At 44.3% G+C, this 15,663-nt stretch overlaps 1 protein-coding gene across 3 annotated transcripts in view; it reads left to right on the top strand.

Annotated features, from left to right (window-relative positions):
• The first annotated feature begins 870 nt into the window (after window positions 1-870).
• The window catches only part of bub1 (BUB1 mitotic checkpoint serine/threonine kinase), a 29,442-nt gene continuing 14,649 nt past the window's right edge, over window positions 871-15,663 (top strand). The window contains exons 1-9 of one of the 3 annotated variants that reach the window (XM_042333614.1): window positions 871-980; window positions 5,346-5,405; window positions 5,814-5,955; window positions 7,877-8,073; window positions 8,603-8,718; window positions 10,367-10,470; window positions 13,342-13,415; window positions 14,004-14,209; window positions 14,969-15,090. In XM_042333614.1, the coding sequence (XP_042189548.1) occupies window positions 958-980; window positions 5,346-5,405; window positions 5,814-5,955; window positions 7,877-8,073; window positions 8,603-8,718; window positions 10,367-10,470; window positions 13,342-13,415; window positions 14,004-14,209; window positions 14,969-15,090 (1,044 nt within the window). In that variant the 5' untranslated portion in view covers window positions 871-957. Of the gene's footprint in view, window positions 981-5,345; window positions 5,406-5,813; window positions 5,956-7,876; window positions 8,074-8,602; window positions 8,719-10,366; window positions 10,471-13,341; window positions 13,416-14,003; window positions 14,210-14,965; window positions 15,091-15,663 lie in introns of those variants that run through there. The other 2 variants (XM_042333613.1, XM_042333615.1) reach the window with 2 other exon arrangements.

Here is a 15,663-nt window from a genome sequence, read left to right as displayed (position 1 = left end):
GCAAAAAGATACTTCCACATAACTCTTTACTAAAACAAAAGCAGGGAGAGCTGGGAAAACTCAAGAGCAGGTCAGGCAGCATCTATGGAGAAAGGAAAGTGAGTCAACGTTTCGGGTCCACGACCCTTCGCCAATTTTCTGTTTTTGTTTCAGATTCCAGCATCTGCAGTATTTTGTGTTTTGTAACTCTTTACTAATATACTTAGTGTTTATATTTTTGTGATCAGTGGGATGTCTGAACAATCACCACCCATAGAGTCTCCAAATCAGACTGACAATCCACCAACAGGTCATCAACACAAAAGACATTGCTTTGGGTCTGGATAGGAATGTTTAGATAACTGGGAGAAATTATTTATGTCTACTGTGAAAAATAGCCAATTTAGATATAAATATTTCCAACAATAGCAGGGAATACATCTTGCACGTTCCCATAGTATATATATATATATTAGAAAATCTTCGTTAGTCAATTCCTATTTATTTGCAAACCATTTATTTCAAATTATTTTTGAAGGTTCCAATAATGCATTAAAAATGTTACATGCAGCAACACTGCGAGCGAAAGCTTGCAAATAAAACACCAATAAGGTTCCCGTAAATATTTAATAAATATCCTTACAACAACAACTAAGAGTGTAAAGCTCATCCCTGAACTTCAACCAGAGCAACGATGAGCGCAAGCGCAGTGCGGCGCTGAGGAGCGTGTCTTACTTGTGGGTGACGTCACAGAGCCGGGGGTGGGGGGGGCGCTGCCCAGCGCGGGGCCCGGGAAGCTCTGCGCCTGCGCGGCTCCAGCCCCTTCCTATTGGGCTGTGAGCGGGGGTGAGAGGTCATAGTCGCCCGGCCAATGGGGGCCGAGCCAATGGGGGCGGTGACGGTTAAATTTGAACGGTTTGAGCGCGAGGCCCCGAGAGTCAGTGCGGGATCGCATCGTCCGGTACAGCAAAACCCAACATGGACTGCGAGGAGATGTGGAGGTGACGGAGGGAGAGAGGGAGAGAGAGGGAGGGGGAGAGAGAGGGAGGGGGAGAGAGGGAGAGAGGGAGGGAGTCATCAACAACATTACATTTGTATAACGCCTTTCATGTTCGGGAGGGCGGCCCAAGGCGCTGGACAGTCAGCAGGGGAAGGCGGGGGAGGGGGTTGGTGGGGGGGGGGGCGGGGGGTTGGTGGGGGAGTAGGGGGTTGGTGGGGGGCAGGGGGTTAGCGTGGTGGGGGGGCAGGGGGTTAGCGTGGTGGGGGGGCAGGGGGTTGGTGGGGGGGTTGGGGAGTAGGGGATTGGTGGGGGGGCAGGGGGTTGATGGAGGGCAGGGGGTTGGTGGGGGAGTAGGGGGTTGGTGGTGGGGGGCAGGGGGTTGGTGGGGGAGTAGGGGGTTGGTGGGGGAGTAGGGGGTTGATGGAGGGCAGGGGGTTGGTGGGGGAGTAGGGGGTTGGTGGGGGAGTAGGGGGTTGATGGAGGGCAGGGGGTTGGTGGGGGAGTAGGGGGTTGATGGAGGGTAGGGGGTTGGTGGGGGAGTAGGGGTTGGTGGGGGAGTAGGGGGTTGGTGGGGGAGTAGGGGGTTGATGGAGGGCAGGGGGTTGGTGGGGGAGTAGGGGGTTGGTGGGGAGTAGGGGTTGATGGAGGGCAGGGGGTTGGTGGGGGAGTAGGGGGTTGATGGAGGGCAGGGGGTTGGTGGTGGAGGCAGGGGGTTGGTGGTGGGGAGTAGGGGTTGGTGGTGGGGGAGTAGGGGGTTGGTGGTGGGGGAGTAGGGGGTTGGTGGTGGGGGAGTAGGGGTTGGTGGTGGAGGGCAGGGGGTTGGTGGTGGGGGAGTAGGGGGTTTGGTGGTGGGGGAGTAGGGGTTGATGGAGGGCAGGGGGTTGGTGGTGGAGGGCAGGGGGTTGGTGGTGGGGGAGTAGGGGTTGGTGGTGGGGGAGTAGGGGGTTGATGGAGGGCAGGGGGTTGGTGGTGGGGGAGTAGGGGGTTGGTGGTGGGGGAGTAGGGGGTTGGTGGTGGGGGAGTAGGGGGTTGATGGAGGGCACGGGCAAAGAGGGGTTCTTGAAGGAGGTGAGGGAGGGGCTGTGGGATTGGAATACATTAGAATACCTGGTTTCAAAGAAAATGGGACCATTGCTACTTTGTGTGAATATATAAAGCTTGCCATCTGAATGAGGTGATGTTGGTTACTAAACTTGAATCAAGCGAGAGATTTGGGTTTGATTCCTGGCAGGGCGAAACCTTGGGCAAGTATCCTTACTCCACACGCCTGATAATAATCCCTCAAGAAAAACACTTCAATCCACGACTGTCTGTGCACAATTGGTTGCCGTGTTTTGCCTACAAATATACAGTCAGTTCACTTTACTTCATATTTACTTTATATTTACAGTATATTCTGAAGTACTTTGCAAGGATTATTATTATTGCTTTCTCCCTCATGTACGTACCTATCTAGCTTTCCCTTAAATCATGTATGCTATTTGCCTCAACAACTCCTTGTGGTAGAATGTTCCACATTCCCACTATTCTCTGTGAAGAAATTTCTTCTAACTTCCCTATTTGATCTATTTGTGACTATTTTATATTGATGGCCCCTGGTTTTGGTCTCCAAACAAGTGGAAACATCTTCCCTATGTCTACCCTATCAAAACCTTTCATCATTTTAAAGCGCTCTATCAGGTCACCCCTTACTCTTCTCTTTTCAAGAGAAAAGAGTCCAAGTATGTTCAGCCTCTCCCACTAGGTATAACCTCTAAGTTCTGGGATCATCCTTGTGAATCTCCTTTGCACCCTCTCCAGTCCCTGTGCATCCCTTCTATAATGTGGAGACCAGAACTGCACACAGTAGTCTAAGTGTGGTCTAACCAAGGTTCTGTAGAAGTTCACCATAACTTCCCTGCTTTTCATTTCTATCCCTCTAGAAATGAACCCCAATGGCCTTATTAACCTGCGTTGCTACTTTTAGTGAATTGTGTATGTGTACCCCGAGGTTCCTTTGCTCCACTAGCCCATTTAGATTTTTATTTCCCAGGATGTATGTGATGGAGTTCCAGTGGGTGGGGCCGCTGAAGCGATGTGAGACAGTGGCGGAGCCGGGCAATGTTGCGGAAGTGAGGGAAGGCAGAGCGGGACATGACACGGATGAGGGTCAAACAAGACCCCAAGGTTCTGGACTGGCTTAGTAAGGTGGAGTGTGCAACCATGGATGGTGATGCTGTCAGTGCCTGAGGTGTGGAGGCGCTGACTGGAGCCAATGAGGAGGGCCTCATACAGTTAGGGCTGGTGCGTACTGTGAGATCAGAGGTGAGGGTTAGTTCCATCTACAGACCTTCCTCTTTGACTGTGCCTCGTTGTTGGTGTGTGATGGGAAGCCAGTGGACTCGGGCGAGGATGGGGATGATAAGGTCACAGAGCCTAGTTTGGAAGAGGACACGGGCTGCAGAGTTTTGGATGATCTGCAGCCTATAGATGATGGAGTTTGGGAGGTCGACAAGCACGGAGTTTGCGTAGTCAAGCTTGAATGTTATGAATGCGTGCATGAGGGTCTCGGCAGCCTTCTAACTACCGTCCCATCTCCAACCTCCCTTTTGAAGGTCCTTGAAAAAGTTGTTGCTTTCCAAGTTTGTTCATTCCTCTCCTACCATTCCCTTAACAAGCCACGCCAATCCGCATTTTGTCTGTGACCAGGGCTCCTTCTGCCTCCTCATCCTTCTCGACCTCTCTCCTGGTTTCGATACTGTGGACCACTACATCTCCTCCACCACCTCTCTCACCTCAACCTTCAAGGTTCTGTTCTTGAATGGTTCAGGTCTCATCTCTCACACTGTCTCCAATTTGTCTCCACCAACGGTTTCTCTTCCAGCCCCCACACAGCCTCAGGCTCTGTCCTCAGTCCCCTCCTCTTCAACCTTTATATGCTCCCCCTTGGTGACATCATCTGCAGACATGGGGTCAACTTCCACATGTACGTGGATGACACCCAACTCTATCTCTCTGCTTCCACCCTCGATTCCAGAACAACTGACGACCTGACAGACTGTCAGTCTGACACCGAGTCCTGGATGAGAGCCAACTTTTTACGGATGAATGTCACCAAGACTGAGGCCCTCCTGATTGGCTCCCGTCAGCTCTCAGCGCCTTAGGCACTGGCAACATCAGCATTCATGGCTGCACAATCCACCTCACCCAGCCAGTTAGGAACTTGGGCATCTTGTTCGACCCTCAACTGTCCTTTCTCCCCCATATCCATGCCATGACCCACTCTGCCTTTCAAAATCCTTGTCCTCACTTTCAAGGCCCTCCACAGCCTTGCCTCCTCCCCTCCTACATCTCTGACCTGCTGATCCCCTATCAACCTCTCCGTTCAGCAGGCTCCAGCCTGCTCCAGGTCTCCCGCCCGACCAGCCAGACTTTCAGCCTCTCTGCCCCGACTCTTTGGAACTCCATATCACAATCCCTTTGCCTTTTCCCTCTCTTGCCTCCTTCAAGGCATGACTCAAATACCCTCCTTTTTGAATTTGCCGTTAGCCACCCTCTACCCTCCCTCATCCCAACCCTGCACCCCCCCTCCCAAGCTCGGGTCCTGATCTCTGACTGTTCAGTGCCTTGGGACGTCCTCCCGACGTGAAAGGCACTTTACAAATGTAATTTTGTTGTTTTTGTAGTGTGGACTGTAAACCCACGCAGCCGAAATCCTCCTCCGTGTCTTTGTCACTTCCTGGTTGGACTATTCAATGCCCTCCTCGCTGCTCTCCCCAGCTCTACCACACACAAAATTCAACTAATTCAGAACTCGTCCGCCCAGATTCTCACCCACACAAAACTCCGTACCCCCATTATACCGCAGCCCTTACCAGGCTCCACTGGCTTTCAATTTCTGAACAGGTCGATTTCAAGATCCTCTCACTTGTTTTCAAATCCCTTCATGCCATCACATCTCCTTACCTATCCGACCTGCTTACCCACCACTTCCCCACCCGCTGCCTCCACTCAGCTGGCTCCGGCCTCCTGTTTGTCACTTGTCCCCGCCACTCCACCATCGCGTCCTGTAGCTCAGTGGTTAGCACAAGTGAAAGGACCTGGGTTTGATTTCTGCATGATTATTATTACTTCAGAATGGCACCGGTCACAGGTGAGAAGTGGTATATCTGCCTGCTGGGAGCAGATTATCCTCACCCAAAGTACTTCAGTAAAATGTAGGAAATTGTAACATTTCATGTTAGTTGAATACAGATATTATTCATCTATTGGTCCCTCTATAGCTGTTGCCAGAAAATGTTTCTGTATTTAAATTTTGTTGTGAACACTGCTGAACAACAAATGACTAATCATCTTTATTAAGCATATGTTTTTCATGTTTGTACAGATCCTTTGAAGCAGAAATCCAAAATTATACCGGAGATGATCCACTGGATATGTGGGACAGGTAAAAATAGTAATTATTGAATACAGTTTAAGAATTAATTAATATTTAGTGAAAAGTTGCTCACATGCAATCTTATATTTTCCGTGGAGTCCTGTAGCTCAGTGGTTAGAGCACTCGCTTTGCAAGTGAGTGACCTTGGTTCGATTCCCGGCAGGGTGAAACCTTGGGCAAGCTTCCTTTCTCCACACGCCTGATAATAATCTCTCAAGAAAAAAAAACAGTAATAAACTGGTCATTTCAATCCATGACAGTTAGCGGGACACTGCTGTGCGTAAATGGCTGCCGCATTTCGCCCACAAATATACAGTCAATTCACCTTACAGTCTCTTCTGTGAAGCGCTTTGAGAGTCTAGAAGATGTGAAAAGCGCTATATCAAATGCAAGAATTATTATTATTATATCCTGCAGGTTTTTGCAATGGGCAGAACAGGTTATTCCGCCTGCAGAGAAAGATGTTTTGGTTTCAATGTCTGAGAGACTGGTGAAGAATTTTATGAATACCGAGAAGTATTTCAATGATCCAAGATACATCAGCTATTGGCTGAAGCTTGTAAGTATTCAGTTTGAAATACTCTACCTGGTGTTGTTTTGCTTTTTGAACTTTCTATCCTATTAATTGGGGCAGCTTCAATATCCGTCACTGGTAAGCACTACCCTGCGTGAATGGCGCAATACAACTGTATGTGGTTGTTGTCTAAATGTGGCAATCCTTAACAGGAGTCCTTAACAATGACTCTTAATGGTAACTAGAAGTATGTTCTGCTGATATGAGCTCCACTCCTGTGTGAGTACTTCCAGAGAGGAGTTCATTGATATATCAATAACTCCTGTTATAGACACCACAATTTAGACTCCGATACATTTAATCAAAGAGTGGGTAACGAGTACAAAATGGTTCCAAGGCAATCTGTTGAATGTCAATAAGACGAGGCCCTCCTGCTTGGCTCCCGTTAACACCTCCACACCTCGGGTGCTGATAACATCTGCCTTACTCACCTCTGCAACATTGACCTGCACTACCACTGCCTCTCCCCTCAGGCTTCTGAAACCCTCACCCATGCATTCATCATATCCAGGCTCAAAGATCCTCGTCTTCGACCACAACTTAGGTTACCCTCCTATCCCTACTCTCACTGCCCTCCAACCCTCCTGATTGCAAACCCCAGCTCGGGTCTAAATCCTGACTCTCCAGTGCCTTGGGCATCATCCCTTCCTGAAATATACTATACAAATGTAATTTGTTGTTGCTGTTGTGTTTTCCTCTGAGAACAATAGGTTTAACTCCCACAGCAGTTATAATAATAATCTTTGCATTTGATATAGCACCTTATCTCATCTTCTAGACGTCTAAGCGCTTCACAGAATATACTGTAAACTGAATTGAATGTATATTTGTGGGCGAAATATGGCAGCCAATTGCACACAACAGTGTCCCACAAACAGTCGTGGATTTTTTTTGAGGGATTATTATCCCTGGAAAAGTAATCTGCCAATTGACAAACAAACAGGTTCCTACTTACTGCTAGGTAAAAGAGGCGTGTAGAGTAAGAAAACTTGCCTAATGTTTCGCCCTGCTGGGGATCAAGCCCAGGTCCTCTTGCTTGTGAGGTGAGCGCTCTAACCACTAAACTACAGGACTCCTCAGTCTCAGTTTAGAAAGAACACTGACTAACTGCCTCATAATCTTTTAGGCTGCACCTGTTTTTCATATGTTTCCCTTTAGGTGCTAAACTGTTCTAATGTGAATCAATTTTGCTAAATATCAAGTATATTTTCTTAAGATAGCAAAAAAGGTCTTGAATTAAACTCAGTATAGAAATGTTATAGTCTATAAATTGTGCAGTAATCTAACAATCAGTGTTAAATGTATTTTCCTCACTGAAATAACTAACCACAGTTTTGATACTGATTTATTTATGTCTGTATTCATATATATATATATATATGTGTGCTATGGAACTCTCTCCCTCTATCCCTTCGCCTTGCCCCTTCTTTTCCCATTTTCAGGTCGCCCCTGAAGACCTTCGCCTTTGACCGTGCCTATGGTCACCTTCCCCCTCCACCTGGCTCAGCATCGGGCTCCACCATTGTTAAGCTCTCTGAGATGTGGCCCGGGGTGGAGGGCACTATGTAAATGCAAGTTGTAGTTATGTGTCAGCCTGGCTTCGTTGGTAAGCACTCTTGCCTCTGAGTCAGACGGTTGTGGGTTCAAGACCTACGTTGGGACCTGAACTTGCAAAGTCTAAACTAACACTTTAAACTGGTGTTGTGTCGTGCTATCCTTCGGGTGAGACTTTAAACCTAGATCATTTCTGGACGCTAAAGATCCCACGGCACAACTCAAAGAGAAGGGAATTTGTCTCTTCCTAATGTCCTGGCAAGAAGAAGCCAATAGTGGGAGAGAACTTGGTGAACGGTTTCCATGAAATTCTTTGTAGTATATTAACTTATGATTTGTGGTTTTTTTTCAGGTAAATCACAGCACAGATTCATTTGATTTTTACAACTATATGTATACCCGAGGAATTGGCACCCAGTCAGCCGCATTCTATCTGGCATGGGCACATGGGTTTGAGACGCAGGGCAGTTTTCAGGCAGCGGATGGCATCTTTCGAAAAGGCATTGAGAACTCTGCTAAGCCAGTGGACATGTTTCTGCATCACTATAGGTAATTCAGAATTGTGGTTTAAAGTGGAGAAAAGGTAACATTTTGCTTTTGGTTGGGTCACTGACCTTGACTAGATTTAGATGACATTTGTGATCTCGTGATCATTTGTGATGCAAATCAAGAAATATGCATGCAAGTTCTTTCTTTGAGTTTATAAAATGAGATGAAATGCATTTTAACACCCTTTATGCCTACCCAAATAGTCATTACACTTCACTTAAATTTCTTGTGAAGCACGATTCTTTATTTCATTAATATTGTTTATTGCTCAAATGATAGTCGCATGGAATGTGTGGCTAACTGCAGACAGGAACTTCACTATTTCTCTATTCGGTGCTGTAATCTGAGTTCTTATTACTGACAATGTATATAAAAGAAAGCAACAGTTTTCTTTTACATACCAGTGTATTTTCTTCACCCTTTACTGGTAATTTTCTTCCAAAAACATTAATAAAAAAACTAATAATGAAAAATTTATTTGGGTGGAACAAGGGTGGGCCAATGCTTGAAGATGTTCTTTGTTTTGCAGGAACTTCTGTGTTCGAGCATCTCAGAACCTGTTATCAGCACAAGCTGACGATCCTATGAAATCTCCTCATTCCTCTTCTGTGAATCAATCTAGAATGGCCGAGAACATCCAGAATGGTGCGGGATATATTTTAATTGTACAAAATAAGTATTTTTCTGTATTACATAACATTTATCCCTTTGTTACTAATCTAATGTATGTATAAACAATAAAATCTTACATTTGTATAAGCGCCTTTCATGTCGGGAGGATGTCCCAAGGCACTGGACAATCTGTTTCATACCCGAGCTGGAGATCGGGATCGGGGAGGGTGGGGGGGAAGGAGGGTGATCGAAGAGGAGGTTCTTGAGACAGGTCTTGAAGGAGGCAAGGGGGCGAGGTGGAGGGACTGCGGGATGGAGTTACAGAGGGATGGAGTTACAGACAATGGGGGCAGAGTGGCAGAAGGCCTCCTCGCCAATGGTGTGGCAGGCGAGGCGGGGGATATGAAGCAGGCCAGAGCATGCTGAGCGGAGGGAGGCGGTGGGTTGGTAGGGGCTTAGGAGGTCGCAGAAGTAGGGGGGAGCAAGGCCATGGAGGGCTTTGAAGGTGAGGACCAGGATTTTGAACTATCCTCCGTGTGATGGGAAGCCAGTGGAGTCTGACGAGGGTGACAGTGATAGGGTCACGGAGCCTGGTGCAGAAGAGGACATGACCTGCAGAGTTCTGGATGGTCTGCAACCTATGGAGGGAGGATTTGGGGAGGCCGACGAGCAGGGAGTTTGCATAGTCAAGCCTGGATGTTATGAAATTGTGAATGAGGGCAGCCAGCACTTTGTTTTAAACAAATCTGAGTACCACAGATTTAAAGTTCATTGTGTAGACCTCTTGTTCTAGCAACTTTGTATTCTGTAAACATGCTTCCACTGTCATTAACCTTCATGACTTGTAGCTTTCCTGAAGCAAAGGTTCACGAGATTCTGCGATTTTACTTTGGTCCACCCAGAATTCTGGGATTGTGTACATGTGTGAAGATGCTGGTATCTGCATGGGTTTGAATTCAAGTTTCTTTATTGGACTGAGTGTTAATAGTTACTGCTGTTCTGTCTGAGTGACATAGTTCTAGCAAGGAAGTACTGTAGCATGCTAGAAATACTATGAGTGCAGTTTAATTTGGAATACTTGGTCTGCTTATTCCAACTTGTCTATTGTATCTTACACATCACTCCCACCCTCGCTCGCCTCCACTGGCTCCCCATCCCCCAGAGGATCGAATTCAAGATCCTCACCCTCACCTACAAGGCCATTCACGGCCTTGCTCCCTCCTACCTCTCCGACCTACTATCCCCCTACCTACCTGCCCGTACCCTCCGTTCCTCCGGCTCCAGTCTGCTCCACATCCCCTGCCCCAACCTCCCTACCATCGGTGGCCGGGCCTTCAGCCTCTCAGCCCCCAGGCTCTGGAACTCTATCTCCCAGTGCCTTCGCCGCCTCCTCCCTTTCCTCCTTCAAGGCCGGTCTCAAGACCTTTCTCTTTGACCGTGCCTTCAGCTCCCCTCTCGACTCTCTACCTCCTCCTCGCTCCCTCCCTTCCCTCCCCTCACCCTGACCATTTCCCCCCTGCTCGGGTCCTGACCCAACTGTACAGCGCCTTGGGACGTCCTCCCGACGTGAAAGGCGCTCAATAAATGGAATCTTGTTGTTGTTGTATCTTAGGAGTAGGTGTGAGAAATGAGTACTGATTATATATAGTTGCACTATTAATGGCAGTTTTGTATATTTTAGGTTTTCAACATGAACCTTTGGCAAATTCTCAGTTTGTCAATCAAGGCAGATCCACTTTCATTCCGTCTGATTTGAGTGGAGGCCATGTGGGTTCCAAACCTCAGGTAGTTTTTTTTTGTTTTCTTTATAACTTTAGATATGTATTATTGACATTTTAGTTGAACTGTTTGCAGATGTAGCTTGATCAATGTACTTCTCAATATCCTTGTCATCTTTGCTATGTGCTGCCTCTTGGTTCTAGACCACTTGGGAATAGATTTGTGCTAGAGCTCACTATAGGGAGGTAATTTCCCAAATATATTAATTCTTACTGCTGCAGTATAAATGTGGGGGCTGAGAATAAATCCATTTTCTGATTATAAATGGTCAAGTAGACATTTTGGACAGACCAGTGGACCATAATAAACTTTAACAGAACTGTTTGTAATGTTGTTACAGAGCTAAGTAAACAACTACCTCTAAATATTAAAAGATGGCACAGATTCAATCAGTTTTGTGTGTACACCTTGTTACATTTGCTCAGGCTCCCCTTAGCTCCCTCCTCGGGAGTGGGGTATATAAATTGGGATTCCTGCTCCAAATTACTGTGCAGTCACTTCTGAAAGTATAACCCTGTCATATAAGCAAACCAAAGTTAATCATTCCACTGCATTCAGCAGGCCCTCTTGCTTTACAATATTTATTATTATGTGAAGATGCACTAGATGTCATATCTTCTTTTTCTTATTCCCCTGCCTGTAATTCAGTTTGGGGTGTCGACAACTTGGGGGTTTGCTGTTTCCTGGGGCTTTAAGAGCATTGCTGCCAGGCTTAAATGAACTTTGGAATGTGTTGAGTGCCATTGGCGGTTTAATGTTGTATTATGTAACTGGGCAAAGTGCAGGTTTAGGAGGGAAGCACATTCATTTGATATTCAGCGTGTAGGGCTGCTTCAGTTAACACATCCCAAATGGATGTTAAAATTCTTCTCGTGTTTACAGTGTCTAAAGTTAAGGCTAAAAATGTTAAACTAGCTCTTTGGCTGAGTGCCATAAAAACACCAGGTGCGTTAATTTCCTAAACGTGTGCTAGGATGTAAAATTGTTTGCTATTCCCTGAACTGTTATTTATCCTAGCAATGATGATGGGTATCTATAGAACCAAACCATCAATCTATTGTTGAGGCAGTCTATACATACTTCTAAATAGAAATATATATAATTTGCTTGAAAAAGAGGAATATTAAAAACGATGGGAGTGAGCAGGAGTGTGGGATTAGAGTAAATGGCTCATGTGGAGAAAAACACCAGACTTGATATCCTGTTGCAATTCTATAAAGTGAGGAGAAAATGAGGCACATTTGCTCTTGGAGAGGAAGCTTGCTAACTGTATACTTTATTCTATCAGAATTAGCTGGTCTGATATCTGTTGTAATCAACTTCTGGGTTGTCAGATTGCTGCTGACATTGCTTCCTGCACAAGAAGTGATGTCAGCAGTGCTTCTGGTGCATGGCACATATGTGCAGCATGCAGCAAGTAATGTCAACAATGCTCCTGCACATTTTTATAATACTTGTATTTGTTATAGCGCCTTATCGCGATGTCGAAGTCTCAAAAGCGCTTCACTGGATTTAATGTAAAGTGTTGTGACAGTTTTTTGTGGACTGTGTATACGTCGTGCGCAAAGTGCAGGAAGTGACTTCAACGATGATCATTTTAGAAAGCAGCCGGTCGGTCAGCATTGGAAGCTGGATGTACTGTGTTTTCAGTTCATGTGGTTCCACAGTGTAAGGTTAAGCCAACAGCAACAATTTGCATTTCTGAAGCACCCCTCATGCATGTGAGCGTCTCAGAGTGCTTAGCCAGGCTCAACCAGGGAGTAGTATAAATCGATTGACCAAATTACTAACTTCCATACAGTAAATTAACTTCCAAGTTGGTGGAGAGCTTATTTTGAGAGGTGAAGGTTGGTTTACATTGTTATTATTGAATCTGTTTTTGTTTAAGAGTAAAAGTGAGCACCTGTGTCTGTAAACAAACGCTTGCTACTTAAGCTACTGAATGCAGTTTGACTTGTGTAAATTGTATCACCATGGCTGAACTGGTAGCACTCTTGCCTCTGTGTATGATGTTTGTGGGCTCCCACATTGGGACTTCAAACTCATAGTCTTGGCTGACATTCCAGTGCAGTACTGGGGGACGGCTGCAATGTAGGAGCACTTCTTCAGGTGAGATATTCAATAAACAGGTCCATGTGCTTTTTCAGGTAGACTGTCAAAATTCAACAACTCTATTTTCTCGTATTCTGGCCTAATCCTCCAGATAAATTGGTCATTCATTTCATGGTTGTTTGTGGATATCAATGTGTGCAAATTAGCTGCCATGTTTGCCTACAAACTCAGTCACTATACTTTACAGCAATTCCCTATGAAGTGTTTCGAGATGTTTCAAAGTTGTAGGTGCTATTTCAAATGCAAGGATTATTTATTCCATTTAATTATAAATTATTTATGGCCTCATTATCTTGCTGTTGAGAAGCCTTCTATAACTTGTGAATTATCCGCTCATTAGATTTTCCCTTGAAAATCTTTCAATGTTGCCTACCTTTTTTTGTGTGAGATATGAAATTAATAGGGAACGATTTTGCAGCTTTGGATGTGTCAGTATATTATGGAACTGATTTGTTCTCCAATATTGTAAGTATTGAAAATCCTTGTTCCATGTCTGAAGTGTATTTCCAACTGCTATACAAAAGAAGGACTCGTTTGTGCAATGGAGGTCTGAACACTAGATGTAACCTTATGAAAAGCAATATTCGTAGACTATCTTTCTATCCTTGGTTTCTGTACTCATGCTTATTGTTAATTCCCACTCAATTTCAAATCAAAAGCTTGATTTATGGAGAGTACATCACTCTTAAATACCAGATTGATTTATATGTCCATACTCACAAACATTAATTTTTTCTCTTAAATTATTTTCTTTCAAATCCACAGCTTGTACAGGACAATGTACCAAATGGCTTCACTAGCAAATCGTTCACACTTGTACCAAATGCTGCTAGCAGTACGTAAGTAAAAATGTACTTTACAGTCAATAAATTCTGTTGGGTGACAGATTTGTACAAAGGCATCTTAGTGATGTTGCTGGTCTGTTCATTCTTGAATTGGTGAGGGGGTAATTTATTGTGCTAAACAATTATTCATTATGTGCAGAGAGAGCCTTGACTCCTAATATTTCTTTAGTCCCTGTCTGTGGCAATAACCACAGGGAAGTTTATTTCACAAACTCAATTTTTTTTTTTTCTTGGTGGGACATTTGATCTTTACTTCTACATTTTGTGGGTTTTCATTCTATTGCTTTAATAGGTCAGTTAGCATGGATTATGTATTTATGTGCAGAGCTACTGACTTGTGTAGTGGACGTAGTACATTCCCAAAGAAAGTAGCTTTTCATGAAAATGAACTGAGTAGATCAATTGGCACTTCATGCTCACTCAGGTAAAATTGTTCCACAGAGCAGCTGTTATCTGACCTAAATATTTATCTAGCGGGACATTGTTAATTTTCTACATCATTGTGTGGTTACAGTTATCTTTCTGCATGTGCTTTGATGTCCAGACAATTTACTTTTTGTAATATTTTTAAATGTCTATTAGGATTTCAAATTCATCCCATCTTCCACACCAAGTTGATGATCACAGTAAAACGCCAGCAGCCCCCACTGATCTGCAGCAAGCAATTATGTACCAAAAAAACTTTCTCTTTTCTGGAGAAAAAGAACTTTGTTTTGAAGAAAATCGAGCTAAGGCGCACATTGCACGGCACCAGCAAAATCAAGGCCAGAAAAAGAAGCAAGAATGGAGTATGAGATTGTTTGCTTCTTTTCCAACTATGATCCATGTTGTTTGCTAAATATCACCTTGAAGCCTTCAATGCAAGGTGCTCAAGTGCTGCCTGAGTGCCTCCAATATGGAGAAGTGCCTCTCCCTAATGTATGTGACAGCTTGGCTCAGTGGTAGCACTCTCGCTCTGAGTCAGAAGGTTGTGGATTCAAATCCCACTTCAATGTAGCACTTTGTGTTGCATTATCAAAGGTGCTGTCCTTGGGATGAAATGTTAAATGAGGTCCCATTTGCTTGTTTCCATAGCACTATTCGAAAAGAGAGTTTCTCCTGATGTCCTTGCCAATAATCTCCCAAATAATAAAGTTGTTCACTCGTTTCATGGCTGTTTGTGGGACACTGCTACCTGCAATTGTGCACAGTCACTCCATTTCACAGTAAATCCTGTGAAGCGCTTTGAGACATCTCAATGAGGTGTTAAGGCACTAAACCAAATGAAAGGCTTGTAATAATTATTATTATTGCATAAGCACTAATGTGTATCTTGTTTCATACCTCTTCACTCAAACAAGGATCTCAATGGATTATTTGAGTCCTCAACTAACACTTTCTTCTCATCCTAAATTGCCAAGGAGTGTCCCTAGTCCTGTCGTTGAGTAAATTTGCCCAAATTCTAGCATTGTACTTTTTTCATCCTAGAACAACAAATCTATTTTTTGTCGTATCAGGGGCCTATTGTAACATTCAGATTGGTAACTTTTGTTTTTATATTAAAGAAGAGTTATTTGTTGGTGCCAAGACTAGAGAGGTCCGAACCCTAGAGGAAAGACTCAAGGAACAAAAGATGCAGCTCCAGTTAATTCAAGAAATGGAGCAGCTCCACTGTGAAGAAAGCTTTCAGGTGAGTCAAGCCAGCTTTCTGTATGCGTCTTGATTTATTTTCCAGCTTGCACATAGAAATACATGTCTCTAAGGTCTTTACAACATATAATTGAATAGAAATTAAATGATAGTTACATAGGCAAACACAGCATCGACACCTCATAAATAAGAACGAGATGGGTAGACAATTAATTTAAATTTGGTTCGAAATTTTGGGAATATAGGCAGAATAACTTTGAAATAGCAAATGTAGTTCACAATTCTGGATGATTTTATCCAGAAGCACATCAATGGTTCAAATGATTAATTTACTTGTGAGCAACACTCAAGTGCATAATTTTTATCATTGCAATTATGGTGCACTGGTTGGAACACAATCCAGTTCAAATTCTTTCAAACATTAAACACATCCTCATGTATCTGTTTTATTGTTGCCAATAAGCCAGTAGGCTCCTCTGTGTTTATTGATTGATTTGGATTTATTTAACTGCTACAATAAACTGCAGCAACTATACTGAGTAATGAGTTCATCTTGTTATGTTGGGAATAGAGAAAGTAATCTAATTGTGTGTAATTGACTGTTCTGAATGTT

This window comes from Callorhinchus milii, unplaced genomic scaffold (genome assembly GCF_018977255.1).
Source record: "Callorhinchus milii isolate IMCB2004 unplaced genomic scaffold, IMCB_Cmil_1.0 Scaffold3, whole genome shotgun sequence".
In the NCBI taxonomy this organism is placed as follows: domain Eukaryota; kingdom Metazoa; phylum Chordata; class Chondrichthyes; order Chimaeriformes; family Callorhinchidae; genus Callorhinchus; species Callorhinchus milii.
Note: the sequence above shows the minus strand (reverse complement) of the source record. Positions and strands in the feature narration are given on the sequence as shown.